This window comes from Canis lupus, chromosome 18 (genome assembly GCF_011100685.1).
Source record: "Canis lupus familiaris isolate Mischka breed German Shepherd chromosome 18, alternate assembly UU_Cfam_GSD_1.0, whole genome shotgun sequence".
Classification (NCBI taxonomy): Eukaryota; Metazoa; Chordata; class Mammalia; order Carnivora; family Canidae; genus Canis; species Canis lupus.
The window spans coordinates 9523995-9546962 of NC_049239.1; the positions used below are offsets into that span (position 1 = coordinate 9523995).

General features: G+C 36.6%; 1 protein-coding gene across 2 annotated transcripts in view; it reads right to left on the reverse strand.

Annotated features, from left to right (window-relative positions):
- The window catches only part of SUGCT (succinyl-CoA:glutarate-CoA transferase), a 714309-nt gene that overhangs the window by 361500 nt on the left and 329841 nt on the right, over positions 1-22968 (reverse strand). For both annotated transcript variants that reach the window (XM_038562658.1, XM_038562657.1), the window contains one exon: positions 1861-1963. In XM_038562658.1, coding sequence (XP_038418586.1) covers positions 1861-1963 — 103 coding nt within the window. The remainder of the gene's footprint in view (positions 1-1860; positions 1964-22968) is intronic.

The window sequence follows — 22968 nt, forward strand, 5'->3', positions numbered from 1 at the left end:
GTAAGCCAGTCGGAGAAGGACAAACATTATATGTTCTCATTCATTTGGGGAATATAAATAATAGTGAAAGGGAATATAAGGGAAGGGGGAAGAAATGTGTGGGAAATATCAGAAAGGGAGACAGAACGTAAAGACTGCTAACTCTGGGAAACGAACTAGGGGTGGTAGAAGGGGAGGAGGGCGGGGGGTGGGAGTGAATGGGTGACGGGCACTGGGGGTTATTCTGTATGTTAGTAAATTGAACACCAATAAAAAATAAATTAAAAAAAAATAAAAATAAAAATAATGTTTAAACATCAAAAAAAAAAAAAAAAAGAAAACCTAAGAAATGGTTGACATTAGAATATACCCAGCAATTTTTAAAGTAACGTTCTTTATTCTGTCTTTCTGCCCGAAGAAACATGGGTAGAGCGACACAAACACTGATGATAAAACTCTCAGGAATGATCTCTAGAGAAATGTGTCCTCAAATCGAGTTAAACACCAAGTCCTACACACTTCAGTGCCATGTTAAGCAGGAAAATAAAAGTAAAACCCACCCATTCCTCCACAACAACTTGAAGCCAAAGCTTGGCCTCGTTCGAGGTTACGAAGTGAGAACACTGGCCCTCCAGGTCTAGTACATTTCAGAGTGTGCGCACTGCTGCCTCATGGCAAAGATGCATTAATCACCAGGCATTGATCCACTGATGGGGTGAGGACCCTGTCACATCAACTCGGTATGCATCCAGTGGGCCCCTTGATCTCAAATACTTATCGGCCATCATATTTTTATGGACAGAGCCTTGCCCTATTCATGATCTTGGCAGGAAAATAACACCCAACAGAATTCCTGGATTCATTCACTCTTTTTCTCCCAGAGATATTGTAAACATTGAATTAAATACATGTCATTTCTCCTTGAGGCAGATACTCATGTAAAATATAGGTACCCAAGTTAAAGAGTCAGGTCAGCTTCCAAGGTTCTCCTCCCTTAGAAACAATCATATTCCATTTTCAATCATACACTTCAAAGAAAAATCTGTTACAATATAAAGATTCTTTTTCAGACGTACAATCGTAAAATGTTGGAAACTGACACAATATGTGAATAATCATAGCGAAACTTGATGGAAAAATGGAATTCCTCTACCTTTTGGGATGAATATGTGAATCTGAGAAACACTTAATTGCTTGTGGTGATATTAATTAAAGTAACAGAATCAAAAATTATTTTGATATCTAAAAATAATAATTTGAACAATGTTAGAGAAAAAAATACTATTTTTTTCAGGTGATCCTTATTCCTGGAGCCCAAGAAGAAACCTAAAAGATTGTACAGTACAAATCTCTATTCAAGTACAATTGATTCTTCACAAATAACATGCTTTATTAATCAAAACATATAAAAGTCCCTCATTTGCAAAATTAACTATGACTTGTTTTGTGTACATTTTAAGATAGTCACCTGGTGACATGTGGGCTGTAATTGTAAAAGTTGTCATACTTCCTTCCATAGAGAATGATCTCTGAGGGCCCGATCCCAACCTCTCAATTGTCTACATTTCCCATTTTTCTGGAAAAACAAAATGTCCTGACCTTGCAAACTTTATGTAGAGGCTACTGCAGAAATATATCAGATCTGATGGACATGAAAGTATGATTGTAGACAGCCAGTTCTAAATTGATTCTTTTTACTTCAGACCCACAGTCTAATGTAACCGTCAAAAATCACCTCATGTTACTTAAGCTCAAGACTAATAGCTCACGTGCATGTCTATGAATCAATCTGGATTAAAAAGAGAGAGAGAGAGAGAGACAGAGAGAGGCAATTTCTTGTGTTTTTAACTTCAATGTACTAAAAACTTCAAAAAGCCAAACCTGGGGTTCTGCAAATACTTCCTTCATGTTGTTGATTGGGCCGTACGCAACTCCACTGCCTTCAAAGAGGTATAACCACTTGCTGGTCATTTCTTTTTCAAACCTAGGAACAGACCAAAAAAAAAAAAAAAGATGTATTTTTACAAATAATGTAACACAAAATTTTTTTCTCATATGGCCCTCTTTTGAAGCAACCAGTAACGACAAAAATATGTTTCTTAGGCTTTCTTTGCTCCTAGATTTGAGAATGTTACCTACAATGAAACAACACGACTTGCCCTGGAGTGGTAAGAATAGCCACTCAGAGCCCATTGTTTGAAAGTCCACCATCAGAGATATAATCACTCCTATTTCTGTCCCTGTGTGCTTTTTGACAGAGAGTCCACTGGAGAAGACAGATTGTGTGGGAAATTTTTTTTTTTTAAGATTTTACTTATTTATTCATGAGAGATGCAGAGAGAGAGAAAGAGGCAGAGATACAGGCAGAGGGAGAAGCAGGCTCCATGCAGGGAACCCGACGTGGGACTCGAACCCAGGTCTCCAGGATCACACCCTGGGCTGAAGGCAGCGCTAAACCACTGAGCCACCCGGGCTGCCCTGGGAAATGGTTTTAACTGAGCTTCAATTGTTGTATTGAGCACTTTATAATATAATAATGGTATCACAATTTTGAACATAATGTCATCATGCAAAGTGTTTTTTTAGGTCTCAGGCCTAGCACATCAGTTTAAGGTAGTTTGATAAACTAAATTATTTCTCAAAACAAAAAATAAACAAATGTAGTTGTTTTAAAAGACAGCTGTATGTTCTACTTCCATTGTATTAAAAGTACACCAAAATTAACAGCCACAACCATTGGCCTAAAAACAACCTCAGCTACTTTCCTGGAATATGATTTACTAATCAGAACACATCTAGGCATATGAAGACCAATATATATCAGTTTAGCCAACAACACTCAAATCCAGTCAAGTCCTTTACCTCTGTTTTGTTTTTTCTATAATTTAAAATCAGACTTCACAGACAACTTACTTGATTGCCTTTATTTTCTCTACGAGGTCTTGAGGAAAGGGGATCCAATTCATTAATGAGAGTCACTGTTTTATATTTCTTCTTGTTAAGACAGTGAAACAGAAAATCTTGAATCCTCAAAATAACATAGTTTGCAATATATGACGAATTCAGAATTACTAATTATTATAATAGCAAACTATTTCTAGTTAAGTAATAATCTAGGTGAAAAGAGGTTTTCTAAAAGCATTAGGTAAAATAGGTTACTGGCAGCAAGGAGAAGGCTTCATTACTATAGAAGGACAAGTGGAAATATAGTAGAAATAGTTAGTATTCATGGACTTCCATTCAGCAATCTTAGACATAACTAGAATTAATATTAGATTGGCAGATTCCATGAAATTATATTGGAGAAAGGCACTACTTCTTCCACTGTTTAAAACAAGGGTAAAATATCAATACTTGGAGGATACTTTTCTGATCTGTCTGATGACTGAAGATTTTTCATTATACATTTTAATTACAGCCAGTAGTGTTAACCATCCCTACTTAGGACACAAATACCTAACTTCTACATACTGAAAAACATTTTTTCATGGGAACGTCACTGTGCAAGATAAAATGTCTTACACTAATCGATTCTTTACATCCTTATTTTCCTTTCAATGACTGTTAAAATCATCTCCTGGCCAAGACTTCCTAAGACATATATGTCACCAGAATGATATATGCTGAAAGAATAAAAGAGATACTTTGAACCTGGAGCCTTGTCACTCATGGTGTCAATTATTTAAGGTTCCATAAGCAGAGTGTTATCGTGGTTAACCTGATAAATTTGCAAGACAAGTGAATTTATCACCACTGGACTCACCCAAGTGGCCTGAAAGATCTGCACAGAAAATGCATGTCAGGATCCAAACAAACCCTTAGCTGCAGGCTTGCCAACAGAAAACTCAGGGGAATGGATGAAGTTTTAGTATTTATATAAGCTTTTCACCACTGGGCAAAAGAGAGGGATTTATTTCATGTTATGGAAAACAACAAATGCACTTTGGAAATGAGACTGAGGAGAGAGGTAGTGTCTGGAGCTGCAGTTGTGACCACTGTTTGTGTATTGGCGTGGGCGTGGGCATGGACGTGTTCATGAATGCCTTCAACTCAAGCGGCCAGAGATGGAACATCGCGGCATTCTGCTGCTCCCAGAGGACGCATCCATCATTTTCTTCTGAAAATCTATCTCTTGATCTAAATCTGATGTGGGATCCTTTCCTTTATCTATGCAAAAAAAGCTGTAAGCACATGTTTTTGTTAACCACAAAAATGCTGCTAAAAAAAAAATGGTAAGAGCTATTCTAAATCACTTAGGGCAATACAATACTGAAAATAAGACAGGAAAGGTGTCCTCAGATGCAGTGTAGTGAGCCTCAAAGCTAGAGCCTCCTCTGCAAAGTTTCTGGGAACTCTTAAAACAATTCAGACTTAATTGTGAACTTGCTAAATTAACCCATATTTTAAATTTAAGATTTTTGCTGAATTCACTTGCTGTCAGAATGGGTATCGCTACTCAGATTGAATCATTCAGGTAGATGATACACTGGTACCTGAAGATGGACCTGAGTTTAAATTTCTTAGCGTCAAAATCAGACTTAAAGAACAAACAAAAAAACTCTTTTCTTTAGAGAATGGATTAAAGTTGCAGCCAAATCCAAGACCAGAGAGAAACTAAGAGATAGAGGGCCATGAAGATGGCGTTGGAAATAATGCTAACATTAATGATCATTAAATGCTGGCTACTAAGTTGTTTGGTGTATATCTTATAGCTTTTATCCTCACAAGCACACTGTAGAGGAAGTATTATTCTCATATGACCAATAGGAAACTCAGGTTTGGAGAAATTACGTTGCTCAAATTCATAAAGCTTTGTACCCCCCCAAACTTTTTTGAGGTGTAACTGATCAATAAAAATTGTATATATTGAGTTTGTACAACATGGTTTTTAGAGTACAGTGTAGTTCAGTGATTGAATCTACTTATACATCATAAAATGATTACCACAATCAGATTAATTTATACATCCTTCACCTCATGGTTACCATTGATATGTGTGTACGTGTATGTGTATGTGTGTGGCAAGAACATTTAAGACCTACCTAAGAACACTGAAGTATAAAATATGGCGTTGTCTTCAATAACCATGCTATACATTGAATTCTCAGAATCTTTTCATCTTATAATTGAAAGCTGGTACTCTTTGACTGGTTTTGCCCCATTTCTCTCACACCGTAGTCCTGGGAAACCACCATTCAACACTCTGGTTCTGTGAGTTTAACTTTTGAGATTCCATGCATAAGTGAGATCATGCAGTATTTGTATTTCTGTGTCTGGCTTGTTTCACTTAGCACTAAGATGCTTCTTCACTTCCATCCTATATACCTCAAGATATATCTCCTTACATTAATACACATTCATTCATTCCTGATGCTTTTAGCAATAGTTTGTTTTGTCCCAGTCATGGGGATTACAACAATAAAAACATCCCTGTTTTCAAAGATTATACAGCCTGATGGAGAACACAGCTTAAGGAAACTGCTGATTTGCAATGCTAGATGCTGAGACAAAAATGAGTGTACAGCCTGAAGTACCAAAAAGGAGACCTGAACTGGGCCTGGGGCAGTCAGGAAAGAGTTCAAAAGCCAGGTGACATTTGAGCCAGCTGCTGAATGATGAGTTTAGCATTTTCATTTGGAAGATGGAAAGAAGGGTCTTCCAGAGAGGGCCAGGTATGCAAAGACCCCACTTGGAAAGAATCTAAAAAAGCTCCTGTGCCCTGAGTGGTGAAAGATGAAATAGGAAAAGAAGGTTAGAACCAGAGTGCAAGGTGTCTTGTCTACTGTGCTAAGGATATTGGATTTCTGCTGGGCCATGAGGAACCCAGAGAGGTCTTTCAGCAGGACTTGTTCACCAGCACCTTTTCTTACCCAATGGCCAAGAGTCTTCAGTGACTGCTACCCAAAATTCTTTTCAGAGTCCTCATCCTACCTGCTCTCTGTGCATTTGATGCTATTGACTATTCTATTTTTACATCCCATGCTCCCGTAGTTATTGGATTTTTAATACCTCTTTAACCATTTGTTTCTTTTATTAATTCTTTTACCTCTTCCTTCCGGTCCCAATTTTCTTTGTTCTCTTTCATTCATCTAAGCAATCGTGTTGTCTTCATGCAGATGATACCTAAATCTCTATTTCCAGCCCTAACTTTTTTCCAGGTCCCTCTTCCCAGTTACCACGGGATATTTCCACTCAGATGCACATAAACACAACATGTGGGGTGCCTAGGTGGCTCAGTGGCTGAGCCTCTGTCTTCCGCTCAGGGCATGATCCTGGGGTCCTGGGATCAAGTCTTACATTAGGCTCCCTGCAGAGAGCCTGCTTCTCCCTCTGCCTGTGTCTCTGCCTCTCTCTGTGTGTCACTCATGAATAAATAAAAAAAAAAAAAAAAACACACACAACATGCCTGTGGATGACTAAGATTTCATTTCCCCCATAAACCTTGTATTGCTCCCTTGCTTGAATTCACACTCTTGGCTAAACTGGGAACTCTTTCTTTACATCATCTCTTATAATTCATACATAATTGGGCCACAGGATCAATTTTTTAACAGTTAAGTTTTATTTGTCTAGTCCCACCATTACTACCACAATTCAGGCCCTTGATCCTTCTTTACACTTGGACTATGGCAACAGTTGATTAAAAATTCACTGCCTCCAATTTTCCTCCATTCAGTAAAATGAATTTTAGATACGTCTCAAATCTGTCCAGTTGTCTCTTTCCCAAGGATTACTATTTTCTCTCACACTAGAGAAACAGACTGTTTCTTCACTGCTACACCCCCATAACTTAGAACACAGTTGACACTCAATATTTGCTGAATGAATGAATACATGACTAACTGGTCAGAATAAGAGGGTCTCAGTCACATTACCTTGACTAAATGGGGTGGATTAATTTCTCCCAAAACCTTGCTGAGACTTTAGATCTTGAGGCTGGGAGAAGGAAGAAAGGGAATTTGAAGGCTTAAATGTAATATCACAGTATCTCTTCTTCTCCTATACTGGTCTCAAAAGTCTTCATAGAAATATATCTTATCAAAATAAGTTTCAAGTTCCCAACAACTAACTTATAAACAAAGTACTATGACTTATGGACAGACTATGTTACCAGAAAATCATAAGATCTCAGGAATTCTAAAGACCTTAAAAACTATCTATTGTTTGGGGTGCCTGGGTTGCTCAGTTGGTTATGCACCTGATTCTTGGTTTTTGTTTTTGTTTTTAAAGATTTTATTTATTTATTCATGAGAGGCAGAGATACAGGCAGAGGGAGAAGCAGGCTCCATGCAGGGAGCCCAACGTGGGACTCGATCCCGGGTCTCCAGGATCAGGCCCTGGGCTGAAGGCAGCGCTAAACCGCTGAGCCACAGGGGCTGCCTTGATTCTTGGTTTTGTGCAGGTCCTTATCTTGTAGCTTGTGAGACTGAGCTCCATGTTGGCTCTGCACTTGGTGGGAGTCTCCTTGGATATTCTCTCTCTGTACCCTTTCCCCTACTCATGCTCTCTCTCTAATAAATAAATAAATCTTTAAAAAACATTATCTATTGCTTTCTGTGGTCCTACAAAATCATCCTATTATGTGCACTGAAAATATTTCTAGCAATCGGGAACACAGTGGCAGTGCAGTTGCCAAAAGTCTTCAAACACAGTAAGTATGCTGCAATAGTAAAAGCCATGAGATGTGGATAGATCCAGGTTTGAGTCAGAGCCCCAGCAACTCCCATCTATATGACCTTAATAAAAATATAGGTGAATAACAGTCACAACTTTTCAAATCAAATCTTAATTCTCACAACAACCCTGCAACATAGGTATCAGCATTATGCTCATTTTAAAGATGAGCAATCCAAGGTTTAGTGAGGTTAAGTGACCTTTTTAAGTCATATTAAGTAGCCAAGCTAGATAGAAGTCTATACTGGGTCCCAAGCCCGTGTGTTAACCATCACTTTCTACTGCCTGAATCTAGGTAGCAAAGTCCAGGAGAGCAGACCAGACAAAGCTCTGTCAAACATGCACTGCCAAAGGCCAGCCCCACTGAGGGATTACAAGGAGGATTTGAAGCCTAGCATCTTGCTGTTACAATGAATTAAGAGCCTTTAATGTACCAGACACCGTGAGAAATACTTTGTATATATTATTTCTAGTCCTCACAATCCTGTGAGGTGAGTTTCATGATTCTGATAACTAAAGCTAAGGCACAGGGAAGTCAAGGTGGGAGGTATACATAAGAGAAGGCTCAAATCAATCAGCTGGTTGTGTGCTGAACTGGTTTTTCTCTCTGCTTGTTCAGTAGGGTACACCTGCTAGAAGTAAGCATCAACCCAGTCAAGTCTAGCACACAGGCCACTGGCCAACCAGAGTTGGGGGACAGAGGGTAGGTAACTCCGTACTGGGTGAGTTGCCTAGGCTCCAATATTCCCAATTTCTTTCCCACTGACCATTGACCAAATTCTATGGTCCTATGATGTCTCATAATATTGACCACCATATTTCAATCTGATCTTTTCAAGAACCTTATGAGAAAGGAGAAGCTATCCTTATTTTGAAGATGAAAAAATTGAAGCATAATTGAGACTCATACTCAAGTCTTTGTATTCCAGGCTCAGAGTTCACCTCACTATGCACTGCTGTCATTTATGAAAGGTATTCAACAAATAAATCAATAAAGAGATGTATTTCCTAGCCTCACCAGGCTTTGTGATGGTGATAAGTTGCTTAACTTCTCTGAGCTCCAATTTTCTCATCTACTATAAGAAAATTATAGTTGTAGATTGTTAACACAGCACTTAGCACTTAGTAAGTATCCAATAACTGCTATTTCACGTAGTAGTGGCATCACTTACACTAAACCTAAATACAGTAATATGTCTAAAATTATAAATCCAAAGAAGGAGTTTTAGCAATTTATATAGTGGATCCTATTTATTGTTGATCATCTCTCAGATATTTTATGGTTATGAAAGTATAAGAATACATATGTCAAATCAGTATATTGTGCATTAAAACTAATACAATGTTATATGTCAATTAAAGTTGACCTTTACATAACATCTATTTGAACTGTGTGGGTCCACTTACACATAGTTGTTTTTTTTTTAATAAATACAATACTGCAAATGTATTTTCTCTTCCTTATGATTTTCTTAATAACATTTTTCTTTATTGTAAGAATTCGGTATAAAAAACATATAACATGCAAAATGGGTTAATCGATTATTTACGTCATCAGTACGGCTTCTAGTCAACAGCAGCCTATCACTAGTTAAATTTGGGGGTAGCCAAAGTTATATACAGATTTTCAACTGTATAGGGGTCTGGCACCCCTGACCCCTGTGTAGTATAAGGGTCAACTGTATATCTCAAACAAAAATTACTTTTAAAGATAAAGAGTCAAAGCCTTCAGGACTTCTGAAATGTATTTAAATGCTACCTTGCTGTTATTTTTTCTTCTAGAAAATGCCACTGTACTGAAGCCTCTAGGGGATTGGTGATGACACCAGCATCAGGAATCTCAACTAGTGTTCATTACACCTGGAAATCCCATAGCAGGTAGTGACAATGCAGAGATTTCAATAAAATAATAAAGCAAACACGTCTTACCAGGACTGCTGAAACTATTTAAAGGGGTATCAACATCAATACAGCTTGTGGAGAAGGCACAGAGGTTAAATCTTATCTTTTTATCTCATCCAAGTGGTTCAGAGGAAGTCCAAAGTCTCAGTTCCTGCCTGTGATAAGAGAATGCCTACTGGGAGTCACCCTGTGTCCATAACTAGGTAAAGTCTCATTTCCCTAAGAGGTTCTTAGGTGCCCCTGGACCATATCTAGTGATTTAAAAAAGTCAGTGACAGCAACTTGAAGCCTTTGCCCTTGATCCTTACATCCCACTAGACTTTTTGAGATGCTTAAAGACACTTTCTTCTATGATTTTCAGAGTTTCTTGAGCAGAGAATATGGCAACATTTGTGGCAAAAGTAAAATCATATATGCCTCTTGGTTTCATGAATTTTTCCCCACTTTTGGGTCAGAACAGAAAAGTATTTCAAGGATAAACTATATACAGAGACTCTGTGACAAGACTTTAAATCTTTGAATCCCCTCAATCATTTTTCCACATAAAAATTCAGGACTCAAGAATGTAAGTTATTTTGGGGGTCTAGTTAGTTGTATTTTCAGAGAGGTTTTACATGAAAATCCAAATGTAACTTAACTAACATTGGAATACGACTTTATGTTGTAAAAGCAATCTTCAATGCACACAATGATTTGTTCATATAATTGGAAATATGAATTAATTTGCAAAAAATTTTCGTATTTTTTGCCTAAGTAGAAAGGTATACCTGTTCTTGCTGCTATACTGTTTCTATGGTAGAGTTGTAGGTTTGCCAACCATGGTTTTCTGAAAATAAGCTTCAATATTTATATGCCCAGAACCCATCATCTTTTAAAATTTGTACACAGTAGTTCCATCCCCTTATACAAATAAATACAAATACATTTGTGGATTTTCCCTGGAGGTGGCTCTTCGAAGAGTGGAGAGAAACCTCTTCACACCTCACCTTCTTGATTTACAAAAGACTGTGTCTCTAATCTCCAAATAATTTTGCAAAAAAACAGAAAGCTAGATATCTTCCAGAGACTTAACACAAACAGTGGAGAATTGCAAAACACATTACACTGGAAGACAGTAAGAGCTGAACAGAACTTTGTAAAGATATGCTGTCCATACAACATACAAGTTTTCAGAAGAGTTTATTTCAATATCATAGCAACGCTTCCCTAAGATTTTTAAAAGAAAATTCAAGAATATGATCTACTAGAGTTCGTTCTTAAATTATTGTTTTGTTTTATTTTGTTCTTGTAAAATATTTCAAACATTCCAAAAAGTACAGAAAGAGAAAACTATAGAAAGGAAAATAATACAAATTCTTATGCCCCCCTCACCCACCCATCTATATCATTTGAATCTTAACATTTTATAGCATATGTGTTTCACATATTTAGGGAACAAAATGTTACCGACAGATGTGAAGTCCCTTTTGTATCTCTCCTCTACCTATTGTCCTTCTTCTTCTCTTCCGAAGAAACACCATCCTATGACATACCCATGTATGTTTGCACTAATGCATGAGTGATATAAAGTATCATGTGGGTTTTTTAACTTTATACTGGCCTTGCTTTTCCATCGAAGACTTTAAATTTAACATCTCTCTGTATTCATACTTTTGGATTTGCCTTACGTGTTTTAACCACCGGGCACATTCCTGTGTGAATATCCCATGGTTTATCTTTTCTCCTACTTATGGTCCATTGTTTCCAGTCTCTTACTATTACCCACAATGCTTTAATGGAAACTTATACTTTTCTCTGTCTATTCCAATAGGATTGATTCCCTAAGATATACTCAGAGAAGAATTGTTGAGTCATAAAGGGGACACATCACCAACCATATTAGATTTTGCCAGACTGTTCTCCAAAGAGCTTGCTCCCAATTTTTGCTTCTTCCATGCTCCATATTCTCATTAACTTTTGTTGTTGTCAGGCTCATGTTCTGTAATCTTATGGAGGTGAAGTTATATCTCATGGTTACTTTAAGTTGCATTTCTCACAACTGGAGAAATTCAACATCTCTTCACAAGCTTAAAGGCTATTAGATGGGATTTTTTTCCCCTTTTCTTTCCTCTTTGTATTTTTTGTACATTTCTCAGTTGAACTATTTTTCTTTTCTTTTATTAACTAACTTATGCACTTTAAATTTCTTCTAGACTATAGCTCATCTTTTAGCCTTATTTACCTTTTCATACAGAAACTAGTAACTTTAATGCAGATAAATCATGATTCTTGTCCTTTAACGTTTTTGCTTTTTCTGTTGACTTAAGTAGTATCTAGCTTATAAGCTTGTCATGAGGAATTAAATTTAAAGGTTTATAAAACACTACCTGGTACAAGTGCTACATAAGTTATGTTAAATAAATAAAATACACTTTTACAATACTGGGAAGGCAAACTGTTGGCAAGGACGGGGAAGACACTAGAAGTTTTGGAAACAAAAATTTGGTACAGGGCTACATCTCATAAATGTATAGCCTACAGATAACGTCTCTTTGGACAAACATGAGCAAACCCAAACCAAACCAATAGGATTCCATAAGATCCTGGCTGAAATCTACAATGCAGTAACTATAAACAGGCCTGTGACACTTCTATAACCCACAGAGAAACAGCTGGAATTTGTTGGTTGGCGTTTCTACCGTAAACAGAACCACAGATTTAGTATTTCCTGTAATCTTCTCAGACCTTATTTCCTCTTAGGAATTTATCTCTACTATTACTGATAAATTACGGTTAAAGTCATCCTTTTTTTCCCCTCTAGCATTCACTAGCTCTCTCCTTTGTCTGAATGTCAAGCCACAGGCCACACAAAAGATGGAGTACAAGTCCATTCGGGGAATCGAGTCACTGCCTTCCAGTGCAGGGTCACTCACTACTTTTCGTACATCTTGTTCTTCAACACATCAAGACATTTACTATGCTGAGTAGCCACTATTTTGTAAGGTTCACACTAATTATTGCCATATTCATAATCCTGGTCCATACTAATGATAATTCAGAGTTCAAAAACATACTCTGTTTTGTACAGATTTTAAATGAAATGCAGGTCATACATTACAAAGGTGTGACCAGCATTGGCTGTGACTGTCCATACAGCCCAAGCAGTATCACTGCACACATGATATAAGAAAGTTGCCCACATTGTCAAGGTCCAGTGGTACCTTACTCCAGGACTTCTCAAACTAAAAAGTAAGCCTCTTGAGTTGAGATCTCTTTGTGAATAACTACTAGTAGAGCAATATGCAATTATTGTGGAAAAAATATTTGTGTATCAACAGACATAAAAAGAAGAAATAAAATCAATGATAACCTTACCACACAGAAATAATTTTAGTTTAAACATATCCTTCAGCATTTTTTGAATGAATATAATTTTAAGAAATTTAAAAGGGATCAAAATGGGTTTTTCTTCTTTTATTGTATTAAAATACACATAAAATTTACCATCCTAACCATTTTTTAAGTGTACAATTCAGTGGCATTAGAAACATTCACTTTGTTGTGCAATAATTACCACCATTCATGCCCTTAACTCTCTCCACCTTGTAAAACTGAAACTCGATATCTATTAAACACTAATTCCCCATCTCTCCTCCCCTCCAGGCCCTGGCAACCACCATTCTACTTTCTGTCTCTATGATTTTGACTACTCTAAGTACCTCATATGAGTGGAATCACACAGTATTTGTCTCTTTGTGACTAGTTTATTTCACTTAGCATAATGTCTTCAAGGTTCGTTCATGTTGAAGAATACTACAAAGTTTCCTTCCTTTTTAAGACTAACTAGAAATTACAAAACACCTCTGAAATAAATTAAAGACCTAAATAAATGGAAACATGTCCCATGTTCATGGATTATAAGACTGAATATAGTTAAAATATCAATATTATTCAAAGCAATCTACAGATTCAGTGCACTTCCTATTGAAATAGGAAATTCTAGAAATAGAAAAACCAATCCCCAAATTCAAATGGAATCTCAAGGAACTCCAGATAGCCAAAACAATCCTGAAAAAGAACAATACTAGAGGACCCTCACTTCCTGATTTCAAAACTTACTACAAAGCTACAGTAATCAAAGTAGTGTGGGTTTTGCATAAAGACAGACATAGAGACTAACAGAAAAGAATAGAGAGCCCAGAAATAAACCTTCACATTTACAGTCAGATGATTTCTGATATGGTGCCAAGACCATTCAAAGAGGGAAAGGATGGTTTTCTGACAAATGATGCAGGGAAAACTGTATATCCACATGCAAAAGAATGAAGTTGGAACCTTATCTAACACCATATCCAAAAATTAACTCAAAATGGATCATGGACCTAAATGTAAGACTTAAAACAATAAAAGCCTGAGAAGAGGACATAGGACAAAAGCTTCACAAATCGTTGACTTGGCAACAATTTCTTGGATAGGACATCAAAGGCACAGCTAACAAAAGAAAAAAACAGACCAATTGGACTTTGTGAAAGTTTTACAAACTTGTACACCAAAAGACACTATTCATAAGTAAAAGGGCCATGCACAAAATGGGAAAAAATATTTGCAAGTCATATATCTGATAAGGGATTCACATATACAGAGAACTCCAAAAACTCAACAACAAAATCACATAATTCAAAAATGGCCCAAAGGACTCAAATAGCATTTCTCCAAAGCACATGAAAAGATGTTCATCATTAATCATTAGTGAAATGCAAATGAAAATTACAAAGGGATACCACCTCAATCTCATTAGTACAGCTACTATTAAAAACAACAACAACAACCAACAAACAGAACCACAAGTGTTAGTTAGCAAGAAGGTGGTGGGATTGGAACACAAAATTCAGTGTCTTCTTCCCAGGGGGCAACAGGAAGATGACATAGGTTAGTAACACACAGATGGACTCACACTCTGGTTTTTGAATGAGTATACATTCATGGGCATTCATTATATTATTTTTGCTTTAACATTTAAATATTACCTATTTTTAAAATGCTTTTTATGACATGATGTAGATTACCTTGTGTGTCCAGATTCTACAGACACTCTGTTGTTTCTATCTTTATTCTTTCCCCTACTTTGGTTTTATACCTTGGAGACTCCACTTAGTCAGATATTAGGATTTTTTTTCCCAACCATCTTCATCATCTGGTGCTTTCTACAAATTCTTGTTAAAAATATATTTTCCATTGCTTTTTGATTTTTACAATTTTCTTTATTTTCACTATTTTCCTGAAGAATTGTCTGTGTCGATTCCCCTTTATGTTCCTTATAACTTAATCTTGTTTTCTTTTGTATCTAATATTTTCCTAAATATCTAATATTTTGCATCTAATATTTTTTGCTTAATTTCTGTGTGTTTCAAATTCTTAATCAAATTACTCTTTCATATCTGCCATCATTTTTAGTGTCTTTTACTCCATTTTTATCTGTTGTATGGGTATGTCTTTATGGCATGTTTTCACTACCTATAGGAATATGATTTTGCAAATTCTCTTTTTTCAATTTTATAATAACTCTGTATAGGATTTGAATCTCAGCACTATCCTGTTACTTTCTTTTTTTTCTGTAAAATTAGTTCTCCTGAACTTTTAAAAGGAGATTTGGTTTAAATAGTCTTAACTTACTAACAGAATTCCATCTTCAGTTTTTTTGTGTAGTATTTAAAAATATATAGGGTAGCTTGTTTTCCAAAATTTCTTGGCTCTGTCCTCCTCTCTTTTAACTGTATGTTCTGTCCTTATATCTCATGTCCATAACCTGCTCAAATTTTTACTTCACTCCCTGCAGTTTTTCAGCATAGAGCCATCTCCTGGAGTGTAATTTTCAAAGATTCGTAGCAACTATTCTGCCTCAGTGTCTTCAGAGCTTACCAGGAACCCCCTACACTCAGCCACCAGTTTCAGTTACTGTTCTCATAATTGCTCTTCCCTTTCTGAAGAATGTCTCTAGGTTATTCCAGACCTGGGCTCAAGTCTATGTGAGAGGTCCCAATGCTACTCTCTATTTTTTCTCTTTTAGAAAGATGCTGCTGCTATTCCGGTCCTATGGCTTTTGATGGCGTGTCCCCGCTCATTTATACTTTGAGGTTCGAGAGGATTCCTTGTCCTTCTGTCATAAAAGTTTTCCATGTTTTTTCTCATTTTGTTCTTTAGTGGCGTTGTTTTTATGTGGAGATTTGGGAGATCCAAAAATGATGCCACCACTGCCACTACCATCTTCCCAGAAGTTCAAGGGTATTATTTTTAAGAGCTCTGGAGAAGCTTCCTTATAGATTACAAGATGGACACCATTTCAAGCTGCAAAGAAACTCATTTATGATTCAATTTTTATTATGTTTCCTGGCCAAGCGCTCAACCTCTTATCACCTGGCCAACAGGCACCTTTTCATTACTTGCTTCTAGTCCTGAGCATATAATCCAGGTGATTTATGATGTCCTTCTCTTCTACTCACTTGAAATACATATTTAGACCATCAGCATCATATCAAACATAATCTAAATCCAGGTATATGGAAATAGAAAGCAACACACCATAAAATGAAAGCCTGAAACTGCTCCTTAATTTTCCTGTTTCAAAACCCTGTTTTTTAATACATCTCTACTGAATTTGACTTACACTTTTTAAACAAAAGATATTTTCAAATGACGTATGAAAATCTACTACTCCACAGGTTTGCCCACCTTCTCTTCTGGTGTCTTCCATGAATGAACAGCCTTAGGAAAGGGCGCATTATTTTGTTACTGTATATAACACACTAACATGAAAATGATATGGAGGAAAAAAGTTATAGGATAGAGAATGCAATCTTTTTATTCCAAAGAATCCCAGAGGCAGAATGAATTCTATGGCAATGTCCTCCAATTCATAAAACCCAGAAGAGTGGTGATCCTACCTGTTTCGCATGTCAATAGTACAGAAGGTACCCTGCCAGGGAAGACAGTACTTTGAGAAGGAACTCACTTCACATTTCGAAATTTCTGAATAAGGATTTTATCTTCCCAATCTTTCTGCTCCTTTCCCATCCTCCCTAGACCCACTCACCTTGGTCTCCTTTCCCAGGGGAGAGCCTAAAATTCTTTCCAGGGGAGAACCAATGCTATAAATGTTAGAACACAACTGTTCACCTCCATCCTAGAATCTGCCTCTGAAAACGTCTTCCCATTGATCCTCGCCGAGTCCTGAGGAGCCTCATACCATGTTCTTTCCTTACACCCAGCCATTTAACATTTTAAAACAGCAGTCATGCCCTTCCATCAAGTCCTCTCTACTGTAAATTAGAACACCCTAACATCCTTTACCTACTCCTCAACATGGCGTATATAAAGAATTTATACAATTCATAGCCTACCCGTCAGTGGAGAAAAACATTTTATTCAAAGGGAAAAGATGAAAATAAATCATCACAGAAAAACATGCTCAGCCCCACTTGTAATTTAAGAAATGCAAGTTAAATGATTTGAGGTATCATTATACACTGTAAGAAGTGGGAACAAAAGTATGGTTACATATTACTGAGGTCCTACAAATTAGCTCAGATTTTCTTGAAAACAATCTGTTAAGAAGTAATAAGAACTATAAATCTGTTCATGCAGTTTGAATGATTCCATTTGTACAGTGATATTCAAATCAAAAGCTTCTAATGCAGTAAAAAAGTAAAAATATCCTAAATGCCTAGAAAACAGCAAAATGCCTTTGTATACTACAGAATATTTATACAACAGGTTAGTACATAAGCAATTTAAAGTAAATATATAGCCAATATACACTAAATACTTTATACAATATACACAAAAATACTTTAGGAAATGCAAAAACAGAACTCACAATTGTATGTGCATATAATTATATCTAATTATGTATATACATTAACAAAACTCCACAAAACAATTTGGCAAGATATAAATAGAACTAAGTGTTCATCGTATTCTTTTTTCCTTCAAAATTTCTCAAATCCTTAAAAGAAACCAAGATGATTAAAGCAGTTTCATGGCTTCATGAAGAATATTGGGATCCCCACTAACTGTAAATACTATGAAGGAGGAAATGAGCCTGGCTGTTTTTCTGTTCTTATACCAGGACAGAGCCTGACATGTGAGAGCTGACATTTATATAGCATATTCTCTGTGCCAGCCATTGTTTTAATCTCTTTACATGGATTACACATTTAACACAAAAGGCCTGTAACATAAATACTATTATCGTCCCCATTTGATAGATAGATGCCCAATAACCTGAGGCATTGATTAAGAGGTTTAAGTGACTTGGCAAAGTCACATGGTCAGGATGTAGGATGAGAACCCAGACAGTATGAGCTCCAGAATCCATGCTCTTCTCACCCTTTCCCTATGCTGTACCACTTCAGTAAATGAAGAAGTGAGCAACAAAAACTGGCTGAATAGATGTATATATGAAGAATGGATCAATGGATTCATTAACCGACTGACTTATGAATTATTTGCATTTACTCTCTCTGGAATCCGAGAAAGGCAACTGATATATTAAACCCCTTTTCCACTCTGGTGCTGTGCTAGGTGCTTTCATACATTATCTCACTAAATCATAGCAGCAATGTTGCAAGGATGCATTATTACTGCCATAACTGCCCAATATGAAGAAACTGAGATTTGTTCATTTGCTGTTGAATCTTGGCAAGGTTATCCTGAGATACAAGAATGGTGCTTAGCAGAATAGGAGCTCAATATATATTTGTTGAATGCAGGACTTTAAAGTAACTTTTCAAAACTTAGAAAAAGAAGTAGTAAGAATTAGCAGCCAATAAGATTTTCTCTTTTTTTTTTTAAGATTTTTATTTATTTATTTGACAGAGAGAGAGAGAGAAAGAGAGCAAGGGGAAGAGCAGAGCAAGAGAGAGAAGCAGGCTCTCAGCTGAGCAGAGAGCCTGATGCAGGACTCACTCCCAGGACTCTGGGGTCATGACCTGAGCAGAAGGCAGATGCTTAACCTACTGAGCTACCCAGACACCTCCAATACAATTTTCTTAGAGGCAAACAATACCAAGCCAATCTTATTTTCTGTTTTCACTGGGTTCTAGACAGATATGCGAAGGACATACTATAGGCAGGGTTCCAGATCCACCAAAACTACTCACAGGGTCATTAAAAATATCATTGTGGATAAGATGGAGAAATGTAGTTTGCATAATGACATAATGTGTAAATTGGAAGCCAGGCAACCACACACCCAGCGTTCAGTTTCAATCCTAGGTAGTAAGGGTGGTTTCTGTTGTTGAACCAAAATGAGAATTAGGGTGATGTCATATTTGTTAGATTTGTGCATAACAAGAAGCTGGTAGAGACAGAAATCAAGTTAGTTTAAACAGAGTCAATTTTGTCTTAAAGGAAATTAATAAAAAATGTACTTAAGCCCAAAAATAATAAATGCACAGAGAAACAGAGCTTAATAGCAGACAGGGGTTTTTTTGTTTTGTTTTGTTGTTGTTGCTGTTGTTGTTGTTGTTGTTTATTGAGGCATTTTGTGGTCACTTAATGTGAGTCAACATGCCACAGGGCTGCCAAATGAGAGTGAAACCTTGGACAGCACCAGAACTCTTACCAAAAAAAATGAACTCCCACTCCACTGTACTGCTGCCTCGCCTGCACCTACAATAAGTAACACTGGCCTTGGGTCTGCCATATGCCAGGCATTGTGCTGACAGCTTTACCTTTGTGTATTCACTCATTCAATGCTTTCAACAACAGTTCTAGAGGTAAGGATTATTACCGCCATCCCCAATTTACAGATGAAAAAATCTAGAATATCAAAGTCACACAGTTGCCTATTATCTTACAATTAATAGGAAAGGACAAGCATTGAAAGCTGAGTAGTCCAATTCCAGCTTCAAATTATGTTAACGGTGATTCTATTCGGCCTTTCTTGTCCTGAACACTAACGGCTGCAGAGGTTGTAGATGCCCCTGCCCCAGGCCCTTGACCAGGGTGAGTTCTACTGTAGCTTTAGACGGTTTCAGCCTGCTGACGGCTTCCTGTCTCATGCACCTTTCCTTACTGGGCTTCCTCCAACACCAAAGGAATTTGCTGGGCTCACCTCCAGGGGCAATCCTCAAGCACTAGGGATGGGGATAGCGGATAAACGACCAGTATCCCCATTCTCCAGTAAGATGATTCTAAAGCATGTTCCACACTGTTTTGAATGTTCCCAGCATGACTGAGCCCAGGATGCCCACAAAAGCAACCCATTCATCAATGCACCCTTCTCTGTCTTATTTTCCCCTTGTTTATTTGTATTCCATGAGATTATTATCCTAATAAATTACGTGTACCTAAGTCCCTGGATCAGGGTCTGCTTTGGGGGAAACCCAACTAAAATACCACCCTGTGCTATTTCTGAATCACTCTTAAATCTTCCATTAACTTCAAGTAATTAAGTAATTACTAAATTGAATTTCTTGGGATGCCTGGGTGGCTCGGTGGTTGAGCGTCTGCCTTTTTAGCTCAGGGCATGATCCCAGGGTCCTGGGATCAAGACCCGCATCGGGCTCCCCACAGGGAGACTGCTTCTCCCTCTGTTTATGTTTCTGCCTCTCTCTGAGAATCTCTCATGTATAAATAAATAAAATCTTTTTTAAAAAATTTTACTTTCTTTAAGAATTTAAGAAATTTGTCTTTTTAATCATACCATGGATAGTTCTGCCATTAATTATACGTGCTTTGAATGTTTTATATTATAAACTAAACTAGAGCATGTCTTGGGGGAAAATAAAAGGGATTAGCATGATTTCCTTCAAGGTCATCAACGGAACCCAATAATAGCATTCAGGAAGGAAAAAGGGCAAAATAATGGGAGAGGTAGATAAGACAGGAATTTTGAGCTTAATCACTATAACTCAAGTAAAATGGAGATCTTTGCCCACTCTGTCACCCACCAGTGGACTCCCAATACCAAAATACAGAACTGCCTCATTCTTAGGAATATTCCTGAAAGGGACGAGTTCCTTAAATCGTTTTCTTTGTGAATAAGCTCAAAGGAAGTTATTGGTACTTAGAAAAATAATTCAAACTGGGCTGGCAAGCCAGAAAACCAAATCATGCCACCATTTGTTACTGTGCTTGAGGGTCACCATCCCACTCTTCTAAATCCAGGAGTACTTCTTTTTTTTCGCCGGGAGTCCTCTTAGGAGGCAGTGAAGTGTGATAGATTGATCACTAATCCTCAGGTGCTGCTATCTCACCCAGTGAACAATTCAGACTTAGAAACAGCTTGGGAATGGGAAAAACAAAGGCTACTTGGGAAGGCATCCTTAGCTTTACTTTGTAGCTATTTTTTAAATTTTCCTGAAAAATAATATTTTAATAACTCAATGTTGTCTTCTGCTATTGTTGCATGGAAAAAAAATAAGGTCACCCACTCTCATAAAAGTATTGACATTTCTCAAATATACAGCTTTTGCATGTACATGTTGCTTTAAGATGCTTCATATGGTTACTGTTACAACAAATATGTAAGTTTTATTGAACAACACAGTAAACAACCACAAAAAGCATGCATAAATTGTTAGGAGATTCTGCTATTTATGCCAGAATTCATTGGTGGACTGTGTTTCATCAAAATATTCTTTCACACTGAAAAATGAAAAGTTTTATGGCACTCAAACAAAAACACAGTCCTCTTTCTTCTTAAGCAACTTTATACTTCCCTTTCTGTAAGTCAAAGCAAGGAATACAGACAGCTGTCTCAGGGAATCTATAAGGAAGATAACTAGCTACAAGTGAAAACAAAATGTATAGGACATTATCATAAAATTTTAGCTACTTATCCAGATTAACATTAAAGTTAGAAGAAAATCAAAGATACCTTGATTTTGATGTTCACACCAAGTGAAATTAAGAAGATGAACTAATGACAAGAGGCATTTCCTTAAATAGCATTAACCTCTTAACCTTTATTTTGACTTCTCTGTTCTGTGCTATTGTTGGTCCTCAATGACTAAACACTCCTAATAATAAAGTTGTTGGTATGTTTACCAATTAGGTCAGAGCACAGGATTTATTTTTTGGTTATTTTTGGTGTTGTTTGCTCTCTTCAAACAAAATTATAATCCTCTCCAGAGAAAATCATGGTTAATATTAACTAATACTTCTTCTTTTGGCGCCTTTCCTTTTTGTTAATATAGTTTACAATTTTGCTTTTTTAAAATTAATATTATATAGTAAGCATTTCCCTTCCTATAAACGATTATCATTGAATTTAATTTTTGGTGAGTGCATAATATTCTAAAGTAGTTACTTACCTATTACCCTAATGCTGGATGTTTATGTGTTTTGCATATTAAATTATTGTGAACAGTTCTGCAAGTGTCTTTATCTTGATTCTTCTAAAGAGATTCACCATAAGGTAAAAGATGATTATTTTAAAATAGAATGAATTAATTTACTAAGATTAGTCACTTCAATGCTCTATACATCTACTATCCAATTGCTTTCTCCTCACCATGGTGTGAACTTCTATGTCTTACTATGTGTTAGGACATATTAATCATTATTTATGTTTAATAAATATTTAAATGACTACAAAAAGAAAAACATACTTGAGCCATCTTTATTTGTATATATTTATTTGCTAGTAAAACCAAATGCTTTTTCATATATTCATTTGACATTAGGTGAATTTCAGCTTTTATGAGTTATTTCTTCAAGTTAATCTGTTCAGGTCATGGGGTTTTTTTCTAATCTATTTGACTGTCCTTTGTAAAATAACTGTACAAACTGTACATGTTTATCTGTAGTTACTGTTGGAAATATTTTCCTCATCTCATTTTTCTTTCAGTTTATTTATGGGGTTAGTACTAGAGTTGTTCTAATATACAGTAGGGACTGTCATCTCTAATACTTTTAAAAAATTCATTTAGTCTATTTATTCCTAGTGATAAGTTTTGGTAGTTTCTTCCCCATGTAACTGCCACATACACCTTGTTGCCCTTCTCCTTAGGTATTTTGTAGTTGGTGTAGCTGCTGTTAGCCACATATGGAATCTCTCCTTCACCACATTTTCAATTGTATAGCAAAGTACTATCTTCTGTACATTGATTCTGTATTTGATGGCATGCTTAACTCTGTTGTTAAGTTTTAAATTTTTCTTAAAAATATTATTCCAGGGCAGCCCGGGTGGCTCGGCAGTTTAGCACCACCTTCACCCCAGGGCCTGATCCTGGAGACCCAGGATCGAGTCCCACGTCGGGCTCCCTGCATGGAGCCTGCTTCTCCCTCTGCCTGTGTCTGTGCCTCTCTCTCTCTCTCTGTGTCTCTCATGAATAAATAAATAAAATCTTTAAAAAAAAGTATTACTCCTTTACTATGATATGTAGATCATTTTTAATACTTACTTTTTTCATCTGACAAATATAATAA